This window comes from Passer domesticus, chromosome 2, assembly GCF_036417665.1.
Source record: "Passer domesticus isolate bPasDom1 chromosome 2, bPasDom1.hap1, whole genome shotgun sequence".
Lineage (NCBI taxonomy): Eukaryota > Metazoa > Chordata > Aves > Passeriformes > Passeridae > Passer > Passer domesticus.
The window spans coordinates 28,757,477-28,784,563 of record NC_087475.1 but is presented as its reverse complement, the minus strand read 5'-3'; the positions used below and the strand labels follow the sequence as shown (position 1 = coordinate 28,784,563).

The following is a 27,087-nucleotide window of genomic DNA, read 5'->3' as shown; positions in this document are numbered from 1 at the left end:
GATGTGTTTGCAAGGGTTAAATATACAAGGGCAAGCATCACAAATATCTCTCTCTGTTTCTGTCACTCAGACACACACCTGAAGGTGTGGTGTCCCAGCAAGGCAATGCAAAGTGAAACCTGGCTTAAATAACCAGGCCTTTAAAAAGTCCATTTTGTCAGAGGGGGTCTTGATGATTTTTAGTCTTTATTACTTGGCATACTGCAAAATAACATTACCAAATCCCTTTTGTCTCTGAGCCACCTTTATTGTGGCCAGGCAACAAAGGAAACAGAAGGAGCCTCTGGGCAAGGCTGTGGCCAACCTGTTTTCCAGTGTGACTGCTGGGAATGAGGGAGCTGACACGGGGAGGAAGGAGAGAGAAGTGCCTGTAATCTGTTTTTCTAGGGTATGTGCAGGCAATGAGGGAGGATGGAGATCTGTTGGGGACTTCTCTTGGGGAAGGGCTCTCCCAGACAAAAGCAAATATGCAGAGTGCAAACATATGGAATGCCAGACCTGTCTTCTGTAGTCCTTTGAGTGTTTTCCTCTGCTCTTTTATTTGTAATCAGCATCTGCACTGAATATCTATCTTCTGAAAACCAATTTCAGCAACGTATGCTGTGCCCTGTCTTGGCTTCCACGGGAAAGCACAAGAGATGCCAGCAGTGGTTTGGAGGATGAAGCTTGTGCTATACACCAGGCTGTGAAGCTTTCCCATCCCTGGTGTGGCTCTGGTCAGCCCTGTTCTTTCTGGATGGCAGCAGGCCAGAGAAACACATGATCTCCAGAGGGAACAACAAGGTAAGCTTGCTTCCATCTTGCATAAAAGTAAGGTATATTGGGTGAAGCCCTAATAGCAAACTGATCTTCCTCCATAGATCCCACTCTGTCTTTCCGAACAAGTTCCCTTTGCTGCGGCTAAGAATAATGTTCCTTATACATCCCCCATTACACTAGTGAAGTGAGGCACACATCTCTTACCTGGAGTCTCTTGCCTTCTGGGGTAACTTCTAACTATGTCTGGATTTCTGAGAGCTTTCCTGTTGCCTTACGTGCTGATGGCAGAAGACTCTGGGCATGAGTTGTGAATAGAAAGGCACAGAATCTTCTTTTGCGACTTCAAAATAATCTTTACTAAGCATTTATTCATAGACTCATAGAATTGTTAACGTTGGAAAAGACCTCTAAGATAATCAAGTCCAACTGCCAACTCAGCACTGCCACATCCACCAGTAAACTATGTCCCCAGGTGCCACATCCACACACCTTTTGAAAACTCCCAGGGATGGTAATTCCATCAGTTCCCTGGACAGCCTATTCCAATGCCTTTCACCTTTTCAGTGAAGGAATTTTTTCTAGAATCCAATTTAAACCTCCCCTGGCACAACTTGAGACCATTTTCTCTTGTCCTGTCGTTGGTTGCCTGAGAGAAGAGGCCAATCCCCACCTGGCTACAGCCTCCTTTCAGGGGGTTGTAGAGAGTGATAAGGTCATCCCTCAGCCTCCATTTCTCCAGGCTAAACAGCCCCAGTGCCCTCAGCCACCTCTCACAGAATTTGTGCTCCAGACCCTTCCTCAGCTCCACTGTCCTTCTCTGGACACACTCCCGCACCTCAGTGTCCTTCTTGTAGTGAGGGCCACAAAACTCAACGCAGAACTTGAGGTGTGGCCTCACCAGTGCTGAATACAGGGGGACAATCCCTGCCCTGGTCCTGCTGACCACTCTGTTGCTGGTCCCAGCCAGGATGCCACTGGATTTCTTGGCTGGGCTCTCTGCCAACTGATGCTCATCTGGCTGTTGACCGGGAAGTTGGCAAAGCAAACCTACAGGAAGAATGGTTTACACTTACTATGACCTTCAGAAAGAAAAATACCATCAAGATAAAGATTCTAGTTCTACCTAGATATGCTGTGTGGCACCAGGACTTTGGGGTAACTCTCAGCCACACTGAGAGTGAGAGCAATGGAATTGATTAAAGAAAGAGGAGGGGACATGACCACAGCTATTGTTCACACACTATGAAGTCAGGGAGAAGCGTGGATCTGTTCTCTAGATCCAGACTCTGCAAAATACTTCTCTGTCTCACAAATTATATGCCTCTTTGGAATCTTTAGATAAATTAAATACAAGCTGATCATGCTTTAGAAACTCAGAGGATGTCCAAAAATGAGAAAGAAGCTAACGTAGGCATTTTAGAGCCTCACAGAAGCCTAGGAAAAATCATCCCCTAGAAATAAGACATGAACTGAAAGAGCTGGATCACTGAATGGTGATGTTGCTCTTGCTGTGATAGTCAAAAGACAGGTAAGGCAAAATTTCTAGCATCTTTTATTAGGCTGGACAATATACTTGGAAAAATAGATAAGCCTTTCACATACAGCTTCTAGCCTCTATTACAAATAATATCTTCTATTAGACTGCTTTTTGGAGATCCACACTTCTCTGGCTTGTCTCCTCTCAGAAAAGAGTTGGATGGGATTTTCAAGGATGCCTCAAATACATTAGATACCTCTGTGTGGGTAAATGAACCTAAAAATTTTTTTAAGGGGGAGAAACTTGGCTTTGACTCACAAATTCTTTCTTAGTTTATATGAAATTGAAATTATCTTCTTCTACACTGTTCTGAAGGCATTTCAAAATCTTTTAATAGTGGTTTTAATATGATGTAACATGTTCTTATCTTAATTCCAAACCAGAAATTATTGTATTTTTATATATAATCCTAAATTTTAGTAGCTGCTTTCAGTCTTGCCTTCATATGATTTCTGCAGAATAAGGAGATTATGAGCAATTTCAATCTTGGACTCACATCTAGTGTTCTCTCTCCAAATTCACAAACTGTGGAATCTGTGCCATCCAAAACATCTAAATATGTAATCCAGGCCAATGCATTTGTTATCTGCTGCCAGTCTTTATAAGCAATCAGTGAGCTGATTTCCTAGGCATAGGCTGTAGGCAATTGTCATAAATCTGAGGATACTTTGTTTTGCTTCATCGTCAAATGCTGTCACAGTAAGGATTTTGAGAATTATTAGTGCTTGCAGCTGTGGACAGGTGGAAGAGTTTCCCTCCCTTTCCCTATGTTTTCTTGTTATTTTGTTACTGTCATGCAAAACAAAATTATTCCAAAGTTATCACGGCAGCTACTTGGCAAAACCATGGAATGCACACCCACTCTTTAGTGCCTTGGGTATGCACAGCACGTCACTGAGCCCAGCAACTGCCCTGCATCATACATTGAGCCAGTGAAACCATGATGGCTGATGTCTTTTTTGTAAAAGTAAGGAAAAAGTCAGGAAACATTTTTTTTTAGTTTTAGAACACCAGAACAGAGGTTATCCCTAGTGCTAAGCTGGACTAACTGGGTCCTTCTCAAAGAGCAAAGTTAGAGAGATTATAAATGAAGATTCTAAAAGCAGTTCCCATAGGAACATAAGAAAGTCAGAACTCTTACATGCTTTCAAGTAACTGGTATCTGGACACAATCTCAACTTCCCACATGTTGTACAGATGCAGGTGAACACAACAGCAGGTGTTCTCAGTACTGCTCCCCCCTTGATTAATTTGCTGTCACTTCTTCTGTATATTTGAGACTTCACTAAATGTCACAAGATTTGTTTGAAAGAAAGAGGTAAGCAGGAAATTAATGGAAGAGTTTCGAATTCACTAATTTTTTTAATTAAAATCAAATACTCATGCTTAATTTCTGAAGCACCACCGGGATGCCAGAATTACAATCCAAATGGACACCATCAGAATTACAAGCCCAATGGACACCATCCAGAGCATGGCAACTCTTTGCTGACACACCCTGGCGATTCAGTAACACTGCCAAACTGCTCTGAATCTGTGACACAAAAGGAGAGTCAATGAATGTAAACTGTCTGATGGGTTTTTTTTTTTTTTTTTGTATTGACAAGGGTTTTTTTTGCTGCTACAACCCACTTTTTGAACTCTTCCAAGTTCATGGCAGGTAACTGAATTTCAAATTAATTTTTATGGTATTTTTAGCAAGCAGTTTTGTCTGACTTTGCACCAGGTAATGAAGTTCACTTTAACACCACGTATTTTCATGTTGTTGAAAAATTATTATAAATAATAATTTATAATAACGCGTAATAACGCATGCAGCTAGTGACTGTGGTTGTTTTTGTAACTAGATACCATAATGGAGAATTTCAGAGGTAGACATTTTACAAGTAATATTTTAAAAAATGAACACTCTTAATTTAAATTTTAAGTAGCCATCTCTAAAGGAGGTACACTCCTGCTCTCTTTCCAAATATGACATTTGCACAATATTTTGGACTTGGTTTTGTTATTTTTTGTTCTGGGAGAAGCAATTCTTAGTTTACAGTAGAATTCTAACCAGCAAATTGTGATACAGTGTGTTTTCTGAAAATGATGGTATTAAGTATTTTCCTGATTTATTTATTCAGAAAACTATTATTTTATTTAATAAAATAGTTTTACTTACACTGAACTGTGGAACAAAATATTGTTATTAGTACAACTTATGAGGTCTGCTTAGACATCACTGGGGAATGATTATATGAGTACACTTCACAGCATTTTTTTTTTTTTGCTGGACTGTTTTTCTATAACATTGGCTGGTCTGTCTTGAAGGCAGAGATGGTGAAAAAGCTGCAAGTGTGATCAGACAAGATGTTAAATCTAGATGGACTAATATGACTATGATGATCACTTTACAGGATTTAACTGTGATCTACAGATTTAAAAGATTAGAACTGATTAGAAATTCAGCAAGAACCGAAGCTAAGAGATGTTCAACAAAGCAAACTAAACTCTAGTTTTTCTCTCAGTGGTTTTATCCAGCAATTCATTCCCCCTGGGCACTTTTTTTTCCCCCTCTGTAGAAAGACCAGAGCAGTGTGTCTCAAAGAGCAGTATAGTAGTACGCAGTAGTAATGACGGGAAGACACAGCACTACATATCTTTTCAAGCCATATGCTACTTCTGTGATACACAAACATATTTCTGAAAACATTGATTTCAGCACACAGCAACCATAGTGCTTGTTCAGTCTGTAAATGCTTAAAATGTAAAGATTTCTGGAAAACACGGACAAAGCAGATGACTGATAAGTTACACTTAAGATATGTCTGGTTTTAGTTTTGTCAAGTCAAAACCGCCACATTTTGACACGTGTTTTAACAGCATTCCCGACCGCTGCCGAGCAGGTGTGTATACCTGCTTGCTTAACAAAACCAGACAAAGTGTTTCCCAGCAGTAAGCGTGAAAAGAGCGCCCAGCCCAAGTTCCCTGTGCAGCCGTGCGGCACCACCAGGGATGCCTTGGGTGAGCAGCCCCGGCGCAGGAGGGGCGGATGGGCAGATGCGGACGGCGAGACTCTGGCTGCGGGGCGCTGGATGAGGATCCCGGGTCTCCGGGTGCCCGCTGGGTGCGGATCCCGGGTCTCCGGGTGCCCGCTGTGTCGGGTGCTGGGTGCGGATCCCTGGGTGCAGATCCCGGGCCCCGGGTGCCCGCTGTGCCGGGGCTCGGGCTGCGGCACCGCCCCGGCGCGGGCGGAGCTTGGGGAGCTGCGCCGGGAGCCGCGGGCGGGATCGGGACGAGATGCGCCTCACTCCTATTCTTTAACTTAGCAAAACCATCACTCTCGAAGCTGGATGTCCTCGCAGCCCGGTACCGGGAAGGGGAGAAGGAGAAGGATGTGAGGGGACAGGGCGAGCCCGCCGCCTCCATCCCGCGCAGCGTGAGCGCCCTGCGGCTCCGCTCCCGCCGGGAGGGCAGCCCGGTACCGGGGCTCCTGGTGCCGCCGCTCGGGACGCGTTTGCCGCAGGCTTGGGTGGCTGTTTTGCCTGTGATGAAAGATACAGGTGGGTTTTTCTTCCAGCGTGCTGTGCCACCCTCCCCCTCCCTCCCAAAGAAGTGTAAAAAAGTTTGTGAAGGAAGGGGAGTTTGACTGGGGAGGCTTTTTCTTGCTGCAGTGCTTAGAAACCTGAGATGAGCCCGGTGCTTTCAGTCCTCGCTGCCGCCGCCGTCCCGGCTCGGGCTCTGGGACGCTTCTGATGGCTTCAGCCCACTCAGGGTTGGGTCTGTCTCATCTGCTCCTACCGTGGACATTTCTGTGCATAAACTTCCTCTTTTACGTAAGAGGGACTGCCTTGACTTTCAATATACTAGATGAAAGTAGCTTCTTTTTCAAGAGCATGGGTTTGCCACACTTATATTTTCCCCTTGAGTCAATAGTACAGCATTCAAACATGTGAGCTTCATCACATGTGCTCTGTACTTAGGTTGTTCTCATTTCCATGTCTGTCTGTGTCGTGAACATGAACTGCTGAAAGTAAGTCAGCTGATCTGCATACAAGAGATTCTTGCACAGACAGGAGGTTTTGGGAGCTGGGAGATACCCAGACTTCTGAACTCTAGAACCTCCTCTCAGTCTTCTAGCTTAGCTCTAAAGATCTCTCTGGATCTCTTGAAATCTTGCAGTGTGGCTTGGAGCATGGAAAAATAGTCCAGAACAGATGGGAATTCTGACTTTACTGTTGAGAAGTCCCACGAAGACCACCATCTTTCAGCTGTGTTTTAAAATAATTGTTTCAGATAATAACTCTGGTTTTGGATGTTTTCTGTTAAAAATAATTCAGTTTCTCATCTGGAAGATGAGGTTAAATGTATGTCAACTTAATAATACACTATTGCTGTCATAATTCTTTTAGCATGTCAAAAAAGTGATTCTTCCTTCAAAAAATGTCATCTGGGATTGTCTTCGAAATGTTATGTAAGGGGGTTGGTTTGGGTGTTTTTTGTTTGTTTGTTTTTTAATTTAAATCTTCATTAGAAATACAAGTCCTTAAATAAAGGAAAACAACTATTTCAAAATTGATTTTTATGTGAAGTGAAGAATGAGTTGATTTAGGTTGTGTGGCTATGTAAATATAAGAGGGTTTTTTATAGCTCCTTTATATCCCAAGAGAACAATGTTGATATGATACGTTTTTGGGGTTTTTTTAGTACTATTAAGTTTGATTTTATTTATTTTATGCATTTTCTTCAGATTTTAAATATTTAAAGTGAATTAAGCATCATCTTTGGCATGTTGCACAATGTTGCAAGAGAAGATGGTAAAGAATCTCCCAGCTGGAAACCCGTGAAGCTAATGTGTTCAATAAGTTACTTGGTAGAAAAGTGAGAAAGGAAATAAACCAGCTTCACTGCTCAAACTAATGCATGGTGTCAAGTGTGAAAAGAAGCCTCTCATTCTCAGTATTAAAGCCTGTGCTCCCAGAAGCAGATCTAACATCTTCTGAAACCTTATTTTTTTCCAACAGACTACTTCAGAGAAAATACAAGCAGTGATGGGTGTCTGTGTTGCTGTATCTTTAGACTTTTACTGTCAGAACCAGTTAACAGATGCAGGATTTAATAGGCGGTGACATTAAACAAACTTTTGGCCCATTTCACCTGGCCATATGTTTTGTATCACTTTGGGTATGTTTTCCATTCCCTTTCAGCTCTGACAACTTCAAGGGGACAAACTGGTGCTCATTTATTTGCCTTGGATGGAATCTTAGGGGTTTTTTTTTGTTTTGGGGTTTTAAAACATTTTTTGAGAAGCAGAATTTTGGCAATTCTGCAAGCTCCTAGCTTCCTACTAGGAATTGGGAGGGTTCAGCCTGTCCTTCTAGGTCATGGAGCCCGGGAGAGTGCAGAGTGTCACCTGTAAGATAGGGTTTATAGAGTTCCAGAGTAACCTCTATTAAACCAAGCTATCTCTCTGGAGGAAAAAAAAAAAAAAGAAAAATCAAGTGAACACAAAAGTATTGAGCACAAAAGCTCATCTACAAGTGTTTTTCAACAATAATGTGTATTATTCAGTTAAATGCTAACATTAAGTAAACTTGGGCCCATTCTTCAAGGGATTAGTATGGGAGTTTAGAAGCTTTTTTGAAATCTGAATTTAGTCTTTATCTCATCCGTAAGTGTAAAAAGCACTTAGCACTTTATAAATGAGCTCCTGGAAAGAGACTTACTCCTACATAGCCCAGGTCTTCAGACATCTTCCTCTGTCTCCTAAATTCACCCAAACGTTTTTGAAGTTTATCTTTGTGCATCATGTTTGTCATCTCTTGATATAGAGTAATATATATAGAGTAATATAGTTTTAAAATGTGTCTCACCCTGAACTTTCAGGACCTGCTCATCTCATCTTGCCTGTGCATTAAGGTATAATTTCCCAACACACCAGGGCAGAACTTGCCCAGCTAAAGCTGTGTGAGTGATGGTCAGTGGATAAATGACCTGGACACCAGGCTGGGCCTGCACACCTCATCTGACACCACCACACCTGGTGTGACACTGCTAAATTTTAGTTAGCTGAGTCCCATCCAGGGAGTAAATGTCCTTTTATAAGCACTATGAAACTTTTGATATGTTTTTCAGACTGCAGGATGACTATAATAGACCTACAATTTATTAGTTATATTTTGAACTAAATTTTTAATCATGGGATAATTTGTGCTGGAACAGACATTTAAAGGTCATCTAGTATAACCCCCCTGCAATAAGCAAGGACATCTTCAACTCAGTCAGGTTGTTCAGAGCCCTGTCCAACCTCACCTTGAACACTTCCAGGGATGAGCAGCTAACACCTCTCTGGGCAACCTGTTCCAGTGTTTCACCCCACCTTGTTGTAAAAAACTTCTTCATTATTGACCCTAAACTGGCCATCCTTTGGTTTTAAACCCTTACCCCTTTGCTACAGGCTCTGCTAAGCAGTTTCTCCCCATTTTTCTAAAGTCCCCTTTAAGTACTGAAAGGCTGCAATGAGGTCTCTCCAGAGCTTTCTCTTCTCCAGGCTAAACAGCCCCAACTCTTTCAGCCTGTTTGCACAGGAGAAATGCTCATAAGGGTATTTTTAAAATTTGGTTTTTGTTCCACTCAATTTTCACTCTGTTCTTTTTAACACTATATGCAATTTAGAGTATATTGATGGTTAGACCCAGTTAAGTTTCCTTCTATAACCTGCAACCAGAATTGGGTAGGAGATTTTTTTATTTTTTTTTCAAAATTGTAGGAAGAGGACGTAAAAAACTTCTTTCTCTTAGATATGCTACCTGGGACCCTTTCCAGCATAAATACCATGTATCGCCTAAAGGGAGAGGAAAAATCAGATAGCATCAGTGTTTCAGATTTCCAATGACCAAACAGTAGAAGGTCTGTGAAGTTTACATAATTTGCTCACCAGAAAAAAACCTTAAGACAGTCTGTATATGTTAGACTTTACAATCACTGCAGCATTTAGCACAGTTAGTGAAAGCAGAGAAATAGAAAGACGAAATAGTTACTCTAAATGCTTACCATGACGCAAAGTTATAAAAGAAAAAAGCAAGCAACTTCTGAACCACGAGTAAACTGAACTCTTAATTTTCCAGTTGTTAAATACATATTTTTCTACAAGACATTTTCCAGACAACAACAGTTAGGAGTAATATAGGAGATGCTCCATTTTAACATGTGTGCAATCATTCTAGGAGTACATGGCACATGAAAGAGAAGAGTTCATATTTCTTTAGTCCAGTAAGCCATGGGTATCATGCATTTTGCACCCAGGGGAGTGGAAATTTATGTGTGTATATATATATATACACACACATCTCCACTGTTATGGTAAATTCTGTGCAGAATTTGCCTGCAACCACAGAGAAGGTAGGCTATGTAATTGTGAATCCACAGTAAACACTACTGTTTCACAAAACACACAAGCAATGTATTCACTGCATGTGGATAAAATTTACACCTGTGATAGGAGAGATGTGAGGCTTTGGTTGTCTGGCTGCTTTGTAAATAATAAAGGAAGACATCTGTTCACTGCTAAATGTGGGAGGAGAGATATTGTCATCACAGATCTGCAAACCTTTGTGTGCACATGAGAGCTTGAGGGGCTGCATTTGATTTTTTTCTTTCTGGGTAAAGAAATACCTTCTCACCTTCTCCTAAATTTGTCATCATTTCAATTAAGGTCGAGCCAAAAATGAAACTTCACTTGGTGTACATTGACTTAATGTGGAGGAAGACACAGTTCTTTCTCTGGGAACCTGACGCAAAATATATGTTTTGCCATGAAGATCTTTGCTAAGAAGGTGCAAACGACCTTCTCCATGCTAAACTGTGAGCTAGGGAAAAATTTCTTAAAACATCCAAGGAAATGTAAACAAACTGATGTTTCTGTTAAAAATCAGAGTAAAAACTGAAAAGAATGAGAGATATTTGTTACAGTTCAAAATTTACTAACAGGAACTGTTAGTAAATTATGTGCCTATTTTTTGGTTTTTGTGTGGAAACAGCTATTTGGTTTTAACCATATGTTTTTTCTGTGTTTTCAGAAAGACACTCACTGTCAGAGGAGAGAAGGGTAGCTGTCATTGATAGGGCTGTCCATCTGCTCTGAAGGAGGATACCATGCTGAAGCAACATTTTAAGACACCTTCCATTCAAAAGATAATCTAATATTATCCTGGGTTTAAACAAGAAAGATGAATTTGAGGTGATTGTTCACTTGGTTCTGTTGCCCTGGAGTTACTGCAGAACAGACCCCTGGAAAGACATAGTGCAGGAAAATAGTTCTGTACTGCAATACAGTGTTTCACCTGCATAACCATCTAAGAGATATCTCATCTGAGAAAAGATCACAAGGCTCCTGAGGGGATTTAATCTGTGATGGAATGACTCCTGGGAAATTGCTTCAGCAAAGGGCACCCAGCATCTCTGCCCTCACTGATCCATGACAAAGTCCAAAATGAACCACTCTTGGATGTATAACCTGAGCTTTGGTGCACCTGCACATCCTGTTGAGCCAGGGGCTGGACTCTCACGAAATGGGCACACAGTAGTGGCTGTTTTTCTTGGATTAATCTTGTTTTTTGGTTTCTTGAATAACTTGATTGTTCTCATCCTCTTCTGCAAGTTTAAAACCCTGCGTAACCCAGTCAACATGCTTCTCCTGAACATCAGTGTCAGTGACATGCTAGTGTGCATCTCAGGCACTACCCTCAGTTTTGCATCCAACATCCGTGGCAAATGGATCGGAGGGGACCATGCTTGTAGGTGGTATGGCTTTGTCAATTCCTGCTTTGGTAAGAGTTCAGTGATGATTCTTTACTATTCTTCTTTTTAGCACTGGTACACGAAGCAACGTGATTAGGGAGTTAAATGCTCTTCTGTGGTGAACAGAAGAATACTTTTATTGCTTTGTTATGGTCAAGCACAAGTCACCTGCATAGTTTAATACATCTTAAAAAAAGACTTTATGAAAGAGTAGCGTAGATCTAATAAACATTTCCTAACATATCTCATTCTTCAAAATTACTTATTTCTTAAGAGCTAAAAATGGAATCTAAAAAAAGGCAAGCCACTGGAGAGAGTTTGATTAAATGTATGAACATATGTAATACTTCCTTTTTTTCAGGAAAATCTGTGCCATTGCTGAACTACAGGTCCCTCAGTGAGGTTTCTGTCATGAGCAAACCCTCTGAAAATACTATATTTACCATTTTTAATTATCTCTCAATCTATAATATGAATTACTCATGTTCCAGATAGTGAGTTCTCATCATTAGATGATTTCTGTTCTGCAAAGCAAAATGTTTATTTTAGACTTGCAGGCTTGCAGCTTCAGTAGAAAATTAAGTTGCAGGAGTAGATTTGTCAGAAGCGATAGGAAAGTATTCAGTGTTGCTGTCCTGTTCAGACTACATTTTTTTGCAGCCATCTTTTGCAGCACTAGATATAAGTGCTTTACCTGGATTTCTTTTAATTATTGAAAGAAGATAAGGGACAATGAACAGTCAGAAGGCAGCCTTCATCTCTCCAAGGATTAGGCCTGTTGCTTGAAGATGCCTGTTGCATCACCAAGCAGTGACCCTTTCTTCGTGTATTCCTACATTCATAAAAAGATCCACTAAAGCATGAACTGGCTTGCGGGTTCATGTCTATATGTGATCCTTATCTAACCCAGACCAGGGGACTTGGCACAGCTCCTCTTGCTCTGCATCTTCACTTTGGTGCCTTCAGGCCAAGAGCACAGGACAAACGCATTCCTGGGTCTTCTCCAGCCCTGGACTGCTGCACCTCTTGTGTAGGCCCTTTGACCCAAGAAGTGCTCCCACAGCTCTTTATGTAGAATCAGGTGGTGAATTCAAACACATGTTCTCTACCTGAACTAGAAACTCTTTGCTACTTCCAGTGGTGTGGTCTCTGGTACCTGTCCCTTGCTCAAATGTGTACTCCACTCATGACCATTAACTCATCCTGGCAGCTTCCTCTGGGAAACTGTTGCTTTGCCCAAAGTGAAGTCTCAGGAGTTAGGAATGCTGTGTAATATAAGAACACTTTGGCCATCCAAAAGTAGACTTTACGGTCAACAGTACCTTGGCTTGTTTTGGTAGGTAGTTTTCAGTTTGGTCTGTGCTGAGCAGAATGGCATGTCTTCCTTCAGGTTTCATTTCCATTTTTGTGTGTTTTATATATTTCTGTATTTCTGTAAGTAGCTTTCTCATGCAGAAAGAACTAGGACTGATTTTTTTCTCCGTACTTTGAGCTTTCTTGTTATTATTTACCAGTGGGTGGGGGGAATAACATTTGAAGAGAGAGGGGAAAAAGAGGTGGGTGTTCAAGATCTTAGGAAAAAAAGGTATGTTAAAGGTGCCCTTTTGAGCCTGCTGGCTTCTGTCTGGATCCATGTGAGTTACCATCCCATTGACTGTGGAATTAAACCTGCAAATGGGTAAGTTTCTGCCAGGGTGTTCTGCTTGTGGAATAATTTTTCAAAGTCAGAATATGAATTGGATGCAATCCAATGCAATCCAACCCTCTTGCAAATCTGCAAGAGTGCAGATTTCTGTGCTATTGTGACAGCTGTTTTTATGTGATAGTTTCTGCTATGATTCTTAAAATTGATTAGATCATCAAGGAGTACACAAGCAAACAAAACAGCAAAACTCAAAATGCCAAAGGTGACCTGAGCTCCTCTAAGTGATGTTAGTGCTGTCAGTGGGGTATGCTGGGAAGCTGAGACAGCCTAAATGCAGGTAGTTATTAAACTGTGAATAGCTCATGTGAAAGTCTTGCAGCACTCACACGTGGTCTTTCATTAGTGTCTATAAAGGACATAATGAAAATTTTGCTTGCAGAATTATAATTAAAAAATGTTGGTTAGTATATAGGATGAGTAAAACCAAATAACAGTAGCAGGTTGCCTAACATTTATGTTTTTACAAACAAATTTTGTCAGCTGATAAATATAATTATGCATTCTTTAGCTATTCCTAAAAAAATCTCATACATTTATTAACTAAAAAGTCACTTTCCCTCCTTGGTACCTCATATGTGATTTTGGCCCATCAGAGATAATAGAAAGGGCACTAATGCTCAAGATCCAGAATAGGGATATGTAATAGGAAAGGTAATTATGATAAACTAGAGTTCAACATCAGTGTTGGTAAGAATAAATGCTTCAGTATTCATACCTGTTTGGGTTTTTTTTGGTCTTGGGATAGATGATCCTACTAGGATAAACAACAGTATAGGGACATACTGTTAATGATGTTAAGTATTAATGATATTAAGTGTTTAGGGATATGGTTTTGGGATAATTATGGTAGTGCTGAGTTGCTGGTTGGACTAGATAATCTTGAAGATCTCTTACAATCTTGATGATTCTGTGATGCTCTAAGTTCACTGGCCCCACTAGAATTGCACTTTCTTGTACTAAATGAAGGGATGCCCCTTTTTTTTTTAACTGCAATATTTTTCTAAATCGTGAAGAAACTTTAAGTGGGCAACTAATCTTCATGACTTGGGGATTATTTAATGATGTGTAAGGTACATCTAAGCCAAATTCAAACTGTTAAAATATTTATAATGTTAATATTTATAAATGCGGCTCGTTCTTGCAAATATTCTAGCAGGACTTTATTTTTAAGGTTGTTTTTACCCTCTTCCACTTGTTTTATGATACTGTGAAAGCCTCCTTTGTGTTTTAAACCAAATGGAGAGTGAAGGTGTTATCTTTCAGGTCTGTGGCTTGGATGAAACCTGAGGGAGTGAAAGTAGAAAGCTGAGATTTGTTTCAAATGTAAACTCAAGGTGAGATATCACTTTTTAAAAAAATCACATGCCTGTGGGGTGATCTGGAAAGCAGCTCTGATTCCCCTCCCAGCAGTGTTGACAGTGCCATGTAAGTTGATGTCACTTGGTGGGAAACTGAGTAAGCTGTTTCATTGCCTACCCCAGGCACTGAAAAACCATGACCCAAGAATACCCACCAGGGAGTTGCCATGAGCACAGTGGAGAAAAATTATGGACAAAGTGTTGTTTTTTGGTTTAATTACTTGCTGCTATCCCTATATCTGCTTTGTGATTTCAAACCATATGTGGAAAGCACAAGGATTGGAGGCTAATGGGAAGTGCAGATGCTGATCAATAAGCATGTAATGGGGATTTTAAGAAGAAAATTAAATACTGTGAGATCTGCTATGGAAGTATGAGCTGTTGGGTCGTGATTTGGGGAAGCACCAGGAATGGTGCTAGAGGAGAAACAGCATGGTCTGTTCCCAGAGTAAATGATTTTACCCTGGTGCTCGTCCTTGATTGCAGCTCTGTTAAGTAGGTCACTGCAGTGGAAATTGCACATGTCACTGAGTTGGGGAAATGGATGGATTTTTAAAATTTGCTGCCATTACACACCACTTCATCATGGTTCAACAGGCTTATGGTTATACATTTAAGCAAACATGGAAAGTGACACAGGGACAGGATCTATTTTCACAGCTGAACTCTCAGTAAACTTTGCAGGCAAGGTGAAAAAAGGATGGTTAAATATAGCATGAAATGACTAAGAGTTAGATTTTAATTTAGGAAAAAATGTATTATTTTTAAGGCATTTAAGGCATATTATTTTTATAGAGACCACATATACAGGAAGTGATATGCCATCCTAAAATTAGGTTTGTCTTGCAGTTTTAACCATCTCACATGTAATCTCTGCACAGTGTCTTATTAAGCATTTCAAATCTCTGGACAGATTCAAACTTTCAGAAAAAAAAATTGTCTTTTCTCAACATACTTGCACTAATGTAAATTTCCCAAACATATAGGACAGGCAGAATTTGAGCTCAGATGACTTCTGGAGTTCATTCTTAGAACCACTACTCTATGCCACATCTTATCAGGATTAAATATTAAATAGATTGATACTTATGAGAAAGACAAAGCTGTCTCTGGCTACAGAAATACAACACTAGATTTTATTGCTGGAGAAGTTCCAAGACACATTACTAGCAGGGAAATTTTTGTGCCTGTTGAACTCTTAGCTCTTGTTTTCAGCAGATTGTTTTTCTCTTTCTTAACATTCATGGTGGTTAAAATGCCCGGCAACTTGCCTGAGAAGTTGTTTCCAATATTTCATTGTAAAAAATGAATTCTGAATAATGTTGTATAAAACAGCATCACTATTCTAGAGGAAGCCGAGATGCCTGTATCATATGAAAGCTGTGTGACTTGATGTCTGTGTCTTCCTGTACAGCACCCTGTCAGTCCTGGGTGCAGCAGGGGGCTACAGTCCTATTTGAACTGAAGTAAGGCATGTAGATGTGTCCTAATGTCCATTGGTAACTCAAGGTCATACCTAAATGAGGATTTTAATCTTTTTAGAAACCCTGTACTCAACTCTCTGGGTAGATAATATTTTCAGTCATATTAAAGCAGTTATCGATTTATTCCCTTGAAAACTGCCAGAGAACACAGTGAATGAGAAATGGAGCTGCTCATGATTTTGCTTTAAAGTTCAGCTGTCTCGTGACCTTAAACAAATAATTTTCTTCTTAGTATTTTACCTTGATTTTATATGCTGTGTCTTAGACTCACTGCATTAAACTAAGATACTTACATGTAGAGTATAAACTTCCAACATACTGGAAACTCTCTGTTTATAGGATGCAGTTGAGATCTCTGATGTAATAAATGACTCTTCCATGAAAATATATGGGTTTTTTTCCACAAAAAAGACATAATCTCACTCGGCTTGATCTTGCAAGAGCTCATCTGATGTTTCTGAGCTTTGATGCAACAAGTACTTATGTCCCAGTGCAAAACCACTCTTAGCAGCTCCTCACCTGCCCACTTATCATTGATTGCTCCTTTTCCAGTGGGCTTGGGATGGCATTAAAGGTGACACTTTTATAAATAAAGCTGGTAGCAAACACAACTAATCAGTATTGCTTAGAAAAACATAGTTCTGCTACAGATCCTGAAAACATTCTCTGTTTGAAGTGCATAGACTCAGTTATGCCTGCAGTCATTGTGACCCATGCAAGCTTTTCTCAGTAGCTGGTCAGTATCAGAAACAATCCACTGGTTCAAACAGAGAGGGGGAAAACCAGTGCCTCACTTAAGGGAGTAAGTCAAAAGTGTTTACAGTCCATTTATCTAAAAAAAAAAACAAACCAGGAGAAATGCTGCCATGGCCTAGAGGGATTTAGTTATTTTAATACAGTGTAACAATTGACAGTTTATCCTGAAGTTTTCTATGTAATTTCCAGCACCTGACATGTATTAGATTTTATAGTAAACAAAAATACTTAAGTAGTTATTAAGAAGATGTGTAATCCAAATTCCTCTTTTGGCATCTCCTCTTTAGAGAAATGGAAGTTAGCCTGCTATACTTTTTATTTAAATAACTAATCAATGAGGTAGTTGTATATTATTAAATACACTTCTCAGGGCCATACTTACTTATGGAAAAAAATAAAATGCTTAACCCCTTAGAGGCAGATGGGAATTGTCTGACTAAAACCTGACATTTTCCAATCCCCAAGGCTTTTTTATAATCAATAGAAAACCAAATCTGTACGGCCAGATGCAAACTGTTCAGCACATCTGAGACGTACTCTTTAGGGAGATATGAGATGTGTCCTCCATGCACCCCTTTATCTCCATGGACTATGAAAGGAGCCCAAGCTCAGGGGTAGATACCTGCTCTGTACCTCTCTGAAGTCATGAGATGACCCTCACAAATGGGGTGTTTATTTCTTCTTTTTTCTTTCTCTGATTTTTTACTTTTGCTTATAGTTCCCTCCCCACTTCAATATCCTCTTCCACGATGTTTCCAGGAATTTCTATTTCCTATATGCATTAAACACTGTACAAAGTTGAAATCACCTAGAACAGTTGTGCAAGAGTGATCATTTTTAAGATATCTGCTCTGTTCCCATGAAGAGGTGTCCTAGTCCTCTTACCAATTTTATAATCCCAAATTCATAATGTAGGCAAAATGCTGTCAGCTCTTTCAGCAGGTAATTTGTAGAGCTTGAGTACTGGACTTTTGCATTCAATTTACGTGCTTAAAGCAAGAAGACAACTTGGGCAGAAATTTTGGAAAACATGATAAAGAAGGAATCATGCCTTGAAAAAAAGTGAAAATGGAAGGCCTAATGTCCTACTTTGAATGTTATTCCTGAAATCAAAGACTTCACTCTGGTAGGCACTTTAACACCTTCTTGGGATAAGAGAAGGTTTTGCCTTGGTTACAGCACAGTATCACTGGGCTGGAGATGAAGCGCTGTGCAGCTCACGCCCTCCTCTCTTCTCCCTGTGGAATGGGGAGGAAAATCAAAGCAAAATCTTTTGTTGAGATAAGAACAGTTTAATAATTGAAGATAAAGTAAAATGCAATAATAATGGTAAACAATAACAATGATGGCAATATAAGAGGGGGAAAACATTGGTGCACAATGTGGTTTCTCACCACCTGCTGATCAATGTCAGGCCCTTACCAGCTGCCTTTCTGGGTAACTCCTCTCAGCTTATATATTGAGCATGTTGTTCTATGGTCTGGACTATCCCTGTGGTTAGGTCACCTGTTCCAGCTATGCTCCCTCACAGTTTCATTTGTATACCTCCTCACTGGCAGACCATGAGACAAGGAAAAAAAATTCCTTGCCCTAGGATAAACATGATTTAGCAAACACCCCCAAAATATTAATGATGTTATCAACACCATTCTCATTCTGAATAGAAAACATAGCACTGTGAGAGCTACTGAGAAGAAATTAACTCCACCCTAGCTGAAAAGCTGGAGAATGTAATTCAATTTTTCCATTTACAAGGTGTTACAGACTCTAGCTGTTGATGCCAACAGTGTTAAGATGCTGAGGTTAAGAACCCCCACACTTCCCTCCTCCACCCCTCTCTCATCTTTCCTTACTGCAGAAATTCAAGCAATGGCTCAAACAGGAGCTGGAGAGTCCTCTGAAAACATCCTCAGGTACCCTCAGTTTGCACCAGTAACCACATGTAGATGGAAACATTTTCTCCCTTAGCTGCCATCCTTAATGTTTTCTGACATGTTCTGTTGTATGACCAAGAATCTAGAGTCCATTTTCCTAATGCCTGTACAAAAGAAAATAGCAAAAAACATGCAGAAATAATAACAGAGAAGGATGGACAACAGTTTGTGTGTGTGTGTCCATGAAAACAGGGACAGAAGAACAGAAGAATTCTGTAAGGAAATCAATCACCCCTTTGGCATTTTTTGTCTACAGATGTCAGCTGTCAATGCAAAAAAGTGTTCTGCTTGTGCCCAAGGTCTGTTTCTGTGCATGTGCAAGTGACTACAGATTTCTGCCAGTGTTTGATCCTTTCCAATTGAGCAGCCATCCTGCAGCACAGTTGCATACTTTTGGTTCTTTGTTATGGCCACACATTGCAGAATGCTGGAGACTTTATGCAATGAAAGACACAAACAACATCAGTTCACATGCACACCTCAAACAGGAGTTTAAAGGCAAAGACCATGTTGGACTTCTTGCAGAATTATCCTGATGGGGAATTGAGTTTAAAAGTTCATGGCTATAAGTACTGCTGGAGATTTCTGTCAGAATTCAAGTTTAGCTGTTGATATTTCCAAGCCCTTTTCCCTAATCCTGGGTCATGGCATTAACCCAGACAAGGCTATGCCTGATGTTGGCTTTCTTTTAATTTAGGAAAAGGCAGAAACCAGCTCTGCTGGTTATCAGGTCACATACATGTGAAAAAATATGTCATTAAAATGTAGCTGGCTTTTTAGTCCCTCAGTGGGTATAATGAAATAAAATAGAGGCCAGTAAATAAGCCAGTCAAAATAAAACCACATTAGAGAGCAATGGACTTTGCTCATGATGGGCTATTAAATAATATTTTTAAACTATGTGTTTAATAATGTCTAGGAACTGTTAAGACCATTCACATGCTGACCCATCTGAACAGAATTCGGTATTTTTTGGAAAACTTTTAAGCTTTCTTTGTAGCCCCTGAAGTATGCCAGAGAGAAAGTATTATCTTTGGCCATTCACATTCAAGTTATATATCTAATGACCTTTTCTTAACTGAACACATTGATTTTCTATATCTTTTTAGGAAGCATTTAAGCAGAGTCTTCCAATCCAGTAAGCAAATAAAATTTACAGTCTTTTCAGTGATAAAAAGGCTGCAGAACCATTGGCATAGTTCCAAATAATGATGCAATAATAGGTGATAACTATAAAGTTCTTTTTTCCCCTTATCTGTGGCAAATACTTCATACTTAAAAGTAATTATTAGGGGTTTTATTATTTTTCCTTTTGCTTGGGGATTTTTATGTTAGTGTTTCTGCTATGTTTCTAATTTTAAAAGTCTATTAAATGAGAAAATAATTTTGTTAAATTAGTGGGCTGACACTAAAAAAAAAAAAAAGTTTATTTGAAAGCCGAAACTATTCTGTTTACATTTGTGGTTTTCTACATATCAACACTATCTGAGAAACTACTTCTGAAACTGAAGATTCAGTAATGTCAATAAACTACAGCCTCTGCTGAGTCGCAGACCATTTAATTGCTTCTGTGGATTTCTCAGCTAAAATGATTCACTTCTTAAATAATCCAAATGCCTCCCAATACTGGGAGATTTATGGATTTGGCTTGGTTATGGGTTGTTTGGGGGTTTTTTTCAAAATTACCTCTGTCTGCTGTAGACTTTCCCATAATTGATACAGGCAAGAGGAACATTCAGAATCTGCAGACAGCAAATGCAAAGGAGCACCACTCCAAGCAGGCATTTCACCCCCATGACATGCCCCCATCCCATTTCTGTGGGATGTCCCTATGCTTTCCCTCCTGAGTAGCGTGGGACCTGTTTGTGCCTCTCTCCCCTCCATGCTGTGCAGATCCAGTAAGGATCAGGGGATGCAATCAGGGGATCACCTCATGCAAGGGGGAAACCTCAGGTTCCTGGGGCTGCTGGACTCCCCAGGCATCTCTCCATGGTCTGGATGCTAATGCCTCTAATCGAGGTCACCTGGGTACCATCTTTTCTACCATTGTGCCAGACTTCACCTGCTTCAGCTGAAAGTTTCTCATGCCAGCTATCAGCACCAGGCTCAATTGCTCTGGGCTATTTCAGCCAGCAAGTCTTCCCAGCATATTGTTAAATTGTGTTACTTCTCCTATTTGTAGTTTCTTAAGCCTATTTCAAAGATTCCAATATGATGGAAGTACAGTCTCATCCTATGGTCAGATACAAACTTCTGGTGTTCCTTAAGAAAGTATAGCAGTCATAATGCAGAAGGCTAGAGACTCACTGTGCTAAGCTGGCAATCTTTACATCTATTTCTCAGTGTTTTCTTGGAGGCAGACATTCACTACCTGCTGATTTTCTAGTGTTGTTTTTCATTTATGTCTTCTATTGTTTCTTTCCCCAGCTCCTATTCTTTGTTTCTATTGGTTTCAGTAATGCAATTAAGAGCAGAAATAGTAGATAACTGTGGCAAGAAGGAATCAAAGTCAACAGGCTTCAGATGAATCAAAAGAAGGAAACTTCTTTATGCTGAATTATTTTTGTAGAGATTTATAACAGTAGAAATTTTTTCAGGACCAAGTGCCTATCAGAAAACAAGATAACAAAAAGAAGACTTGATTGTAAAAAAAATTTCGTAAGGAATAGATCCTCTTTACAAATCAAAAACTATGTAAAACTTTGCTTAGATTAGGACTTTGGTAATTTCTAAAATTCAAAACCATTAGTTAATTCACACATATGGCATTTTATTGCTTAATATCTAAGAGTTGTCTGACTAGTACAGACCTCTGAGTATTGGAATAGCACATTAACATCTGGCAAGATTTGCTTTCAGCTAAGAAATGGTATGAATTTTACAAAACCATGGATAATCCCGTTTAACTTGACCTTTTGAGAATTTTAGGACGTGCAGTGGTTAGACTTAATCCTTATGTGCATGTGCACACTGAAGCATTATTGTTTGCCAGATTTACAGTTTGGGGGTTATTTGTGTTCTGCATTCAGGCTGTTTGTGGAGTTACCAGGGGACCTGTTTAGACTGACTGTTTAATCACCCTAATGAAATTAGGCAAGCTGTTTGGGCACTATGCAGCAGGGAGCCCAAGGCAGAGAGGGGTGGGCACTGCTCTCCCCTTCACTGCCGGCAGCAGAGCAGGCACTGCATGGGAGGCTGATGGCCATCCCTGTCTGCCTCAGTGGGAGTTCAGCAGGAGTTAATTAGAAACAGTTCTAGTGTAGGAGTTAATGTGGAAGTGAGGACAGGTCACAAATTCTGCCTCTCAGTGAAAGAGCAGAGTATGTGGCATCTTTGTGTATATTATCTATATATTCTGTACACTGACTATGGTGCACCAAGTAACTCTTCTCCGTGTAATTCTTTGTGACAAATCACAGCAGTTTGGCCTAATTTATCCAAATGTTGAAATTTTGCACTGTCTTCAAACTGCTCAATTTTCAGGGAAAAAAATGTGTGGCAGTGCAAGAGAGCCACGGTCCAGCAGTGGCTGCATGATTTTGCTGAGGATTGCTTTACTATGTGTGCTTCCAAAAATTGAAAATGTATTTCCATTTAATATCCTTGTGAGAGGCAGAGACCACATCACAGGAGCATGATGAGCAGGATGAAAGGCTGCCAGATAAATATGCCAGTCAGAATTTAAATAGACTTTTTCTAATGGGTAGAAAGGAGGTTATGAGGCAAGATAAAGCCTTAGCTTAATATACATTGAGATAAGAGCAGTAGATAGTAGCATATCACCATCTGGTTTGCTTCATGGAGCAGTTTTCTCCATAGGTCAGTGCACCAAGTGGTGTTTAACAAGGAATTTGAGAATGAGTAAGAGTATTACAAGTTAATATCTTTTCTAGGGCTGTGGGCACTCAGACCTTTGGAAAAGAAATACTGATATCAGATACAAGCAGGTATTAGCCTCTTACTGTGCTGTGATTGTTTTTTCTTATCATTTCAATAAGTTATGCCTTGCAAAGTGTTTTTTGTACAGATATCAAGTATATGCCATTCAAAGTATTTTGCCTAGCTATTCTTCCAGAATACTAAACTAAAAGCTGGAATAATTTTCAGCATCCAATGATATTTTTCCAATATGCAGTACCACAGCCTGTGATTTGTGGTGTAAGGACACCTATCTTCCCTGAAGCAGTACTTTTGAATCTAATAGGTCTTCCTGTGTTTACCTCCCATTTCACTTGCTCTCAGAAAACCTGCAAAATTTTAGTACTCACAATATAATATATAAAGGAATTCTACTTATTAACTATGTACTATGCAAAGAGGAGTACCTTCTCCAGTTTGTTTATTCTGAGCCTGCAACCTGATGATTTAATTTGAGAACCCACTTATTTTAGGAAACACTAAATAATCTTTCCCTGTCCACCCTTTCTCTTTCTTTTCTTTCTTTTTCTGTTCTAATAAGTCTTGATGTTTGCTTTTCTAAATGTTGCTGAGCATTGTTCTTAGTGGAAGTGGTTTGTGTAAAGTTCTCTATCATAACTCTCTTTGCAGAACAGTAAGTCAGAAACAATTGCTGTGCATTTAAAACCAGGTCTATTTTCTTCCACATGTGGCAGTTTGCATCAGTACTGCATTCATCTGCTCAATGGCTCTGTTTCATGTGGCTGTGCTGCAGTACTTCACTGTCAGTTTTTGTTGATTTTCAGTTTTTCTGTCTAGTATGGTCAGAAAACTTGTCACTTTTTCCTATTTTTTCCAGATCATTTATTAATGTGATGAGTAGCCCAGGGCCTAGGACAGATCCATGGGGAATTCTGCTGTCCACAGTTTCCACTAATAAAAGTAATTTTTTTCTCCAGTTTTTATTACCTACCTCTATTTAATTATTCATTCACATGAATATTTCTCTTATTGCATGACAGCTTACTATCCTTAAAAGCCCTTGGGCTAGTCAAAGTTGTTTGAAAATCCAAGTAGGTTTTATCCAAGTAGGCGTCAGCCTTATCTGCATGGTGTTGTCAAGGACCTCTGATGAATTCAGTAAGGTATGGCTTCCCTCCATGATAGCCACACTTGTCCCAGTATGTCACACCTCCACTACTACACTTTCTAGGGCAGTTTCCACCCATCTATCCAGTGTCAAAGATTAGACTTATTGGTTGGGTGAAAATGTACTACAGAGGATTTCTGTCTGCATTGGTTATATTTAATTTTTTAATGGATGTAACAAAAGATCTCCTCTTTGAGGCCCTTTGGAGGGATTAAAGAATGGGAAATACTGCTTTTTCTTTGCACATCCTTCAGCCATCACAGTGATCTTGGATAGAGGCAGGAGCAGCCTTCTCTGATGTTTCAGCTCACCACACCATGTGATTGTGGAGATGTAAAACTGCACAAGAAACTTCTGGTTCAAAGGCAGTGTAACGCCTGAATATCATATTTTTAAACTGTATTCATAGTATCAAATCTGACTATTTATTGACCAGTTAACATCTAATTAGAATAAAAACCAGTTTGACCACCAGACATTACGAAAAACTTGACTCAGAAGAGTTAGTTCCACCCCTAGGAATGGTAACTGCCAAAGAAACCCGTAAGATTATAACAAATCTTTAGATATATACCCTTATTAAAAATAAGCAGCTGGGTTCAGCTGAAAAAGAAGGAGTTCATTGGAAGGATGTTAGCTGTGTGCTCTGGTGGATGCTTGGCTCACTGCCTAGCAGATGCTAATGCTCACTGCCGTTTCACCTCTGAGCTGATTTGGTGCCATGTCCCACATACAGAAATCCCCTGAGACTGCATGTTGTGTATTAAAGCTGTGCACATCCTCAGCATGAAGGAAGGGCCTGGGGATGCCCCCACGTTTCAGAAGGAGCAGTCCTGGCAGGAGATGGGGCCCTGCAGGATGGCGTGGGCATGGGGATGCAGCAGTGAACCTGACTGCCCTAAGAGCATCCTCCTGCTACACCCGGGCTGCACAGCCATTCCTGCTTTTCTCAGGCACACGAGCCCCAGCTTTTCCCCGAGATGTTGCTGTACAGGAGCTCCATCTAGTGCTGACATTTCTTATTCCTATTTCCTAAGGCAGCAGAATAAATACACTGATATGGAGGCAGCCAAGTCAGGAAGCTGAATTTGACACGGCCAGCCTGCTTTCCAGAATAAAAAGGGGTCCTGATAACATATGGAAAGTAAGACAGAAGTGAACGTTCAGGGATGTTTTTGTATTACGCTGGTATCATTGAGATGCAAAAGGGAATTCTTTGCAATGTTTATGCCACTGGGAGTTTGTTGTTTGGATGGATAGGCATATTAATAACATTGCAGAAAAATATACTAGTACTCAGTGATGCACATTAAGTCACAAGATACAGCTAGGAATTAAGACCACCTTTAAAACACAAAATAAACACCTTTAAAAATTCAGCAAAGGAGGGGGAAAGAAAGAGGAGATTTTTTTTCCTATTATAATATATGCTGTCTGTATTGAAGATACCAAACACAAAGGAAAGGGTGTGTTGTACAAAGAATGAAACACAGAAATGACCATTGAGAAAAGAGCAAGAAAGATTTATTGAACAGGACCAGTAATGCTCGTTGTCATATTTCTCCCAGCAGGGTTGGATCCAACAGAGATTTTTCAGTAATTTCTTTCAAGTGAAATGTTAAACTGTGACTTCCATTAGAGTTAAGCAGGAAGATAATTCTTTGGAGAAGGGAATGATTGCCTGTTCTAATGGACTCATGATTCCAAGTCGTCTTAGCAAAAGAGAACAGATAATTGCAGTCATTAGATAAATGGCAATTGGTGGGTTTATTTCTATTCAAAGTGAATGGTTGATATCTGAGGTAGCCTGTATTGGAAAATGGTTGTAACTGCTAATGTTCAACAAATGATTGTGGGAAATATTTTCTCAATTTCAAAGTAGAAATGCTTTTAAGGCATTAAAAATCAAAAGGAAATTGTTCTCTGATGACTAATATGTGGCAGCAACTAGAATAAGAGTCACCAAATTAAAAAATATTTAATTTTATGACCATTTATTCTATGTTTATCATATAAATATTCAATAGGCATATCCAAATAAAGCCAATAGTGTTTTGGAAGCACACCCCATTCTCAGCCAATTCTGTCAGTTTTTGAGGCATCCATCCACTCCTCTGCAGTTCATATCCTTTATATTAGCCCTGAACTTACCAGTTGTTATATTCACATTGTGGTTTTGCTGTATCATAAAAGGTTCTGCTGTGATTTATTTATTTATTTGCTGAACTTCAGGCAAGTCAGGTGAGTACTGGTTGGCTGTCCTCCAAGACCAGACCTCACTTTGAGTCCATTCATCTTAACTCTGAAATATCTTCTAGGTTCAGTGGGCTTCCTTTTTAGCTCTGGAAAGGTCTGGGGTCTTCTGCCAAAATCAGTTGGATGCAGGCTCATAAAATATGTATCTCTTTTTTTTTTTTCTTTTTGGGACAGAAAAGGAAAAAGTGGACAAAATTCTGGAGGTTTAGTGAAGAAGGAGTAGTATTTATATATATCTGCCACTCTTAAGACCTGTTTGAATCCCTTCTGAATATTCATTTGTTTCTCATCTCAAAAAATGAAAAAAAAAAGCCCCAAACACCAAACCCCCTCAATGAAAACTGAAACCTTTGATTATAATATTTTGTGAAATCCCATATTCACAATCTCTCACATGATTTGCTCATTTTATGGTACCTTCCCGCTAGCCCTAGTGGCAATGAAAGTTGCTATCTAACTTAACTGTGTTCTATGAATTTAACTGAATTTGTTTCATTCCAGGCTGCCTATCTCAGATTTCACAGACCAGTCAACATTCTCACTGCCACTTTTTGGCAATTCCAGTATAATGGAAAAAGATATGTAACCTGCAGAACCTCACTGGAGACTGTATATGACATATATTTTTCCCTTGCAATGAAATGTCTACTGTGAGACTCAGGGCTAGAAGGCAAAATAGAATTTTAATTTTTATTTAAACAATTAAAAAGTTTTGTTCTTTCTTCCTCTGTGATGCTGTGACTTAGGAGTTTTTCATATTTTACTAAAGTGCATATGTGTCCTGGTTTAGGACAAATTTGGGAGGAAACCTCTGAAGGGGTCCCTCTAGAAAGCAAATTCAAGTGGCCCCTCCCCACCTCAGTTCAGAAGACATAAACCTCCTTCAAGAAAAGTGGAAAAAATTGTTGATTTAACAAGCAAAGTATTCACAAACATGAGAAAATGAATAATATTAAATAATGGAACTTCTCATTGTTCTGAAGAGATGGCAAATTCAAAGAGAGCACTTTTACAGTTCAGAGTCCTTGTTGTGGGTGTGCCCTCAATTTTCTCTCAGTTTCTCTGGGGCATGGGTCTCTCTCTCTGGGGGTCAGGTCCAGTGCCCCAGCTGCAGTGCAGCTTGGGGGGACCCCACACAAAAATCCTGGTGTTCCCAGGATGAACAATGGCTGAACAGTTCAAAAAAACCTTTTGACCTCAGCTAATGAGAGAAAAACCAGTGAAAACAGCAAGGCAAAACTCCCCATCTGTCTGCAGGGTGGAGAACTCTGAGAGCACTGCCTATCTCTATGCTTTGAATACAGCTGCAAAAAAATTCCACCGCTTTTCCTTCTCCCCACTTTCACCCTCAGATCTAGTTTTAAAGGTGCAAAACTTATTACTGAGCTAAACAGAGGAATGGAAACAATTCAGCATCATGAAGTCACCCCAGGACAATATGCTATGAAAAACCAGGTCAATGAATCAGTG

General features: G+C 39.8%; 1 protein-coding gene and 1 long non-coding RNA gene across 2 annotated transcripts in view; one reads left to right on the top strand and one right to left on the bottom strand.

Moving 5' to 3' along the window:
- Positions 1–10,507: 10,507 nt before the first annotated feature.
- LOC135293595 (pinopsin-like) overlaps positions 10,508–27,087 on the top strand; it is a 75,713-nt gene continuing 59,133 nt past the window's right edge. The window contains exon 1 of the mRNA XM_064407971.1: positions 10,508–11,106. Coding sequence (XP_064264041.1) covers positions 10,755–11,106 — 352 coding nt within the window. The 5' untranslated portion in view covers positions 10,508–10,754. The remainder of the gene's footprint in view (positions 11,107–27,087) is intronic.
- LOC135293596 (uncharacterized) overlaps positions 17,261–27,087 on the bottom strand; it is a 56,373-nt gene continuing 46,546 nt past the window's right edge. The window contains exon 18 of the long non-coding RNA XR_010355684.1: positions 17,261–17,618. This is a non-coding gene — a long non-coding RNA (uncharacterized LOC135293596). The remainder of the gene's footprint in view (positions 17,619–27,087) is intronic.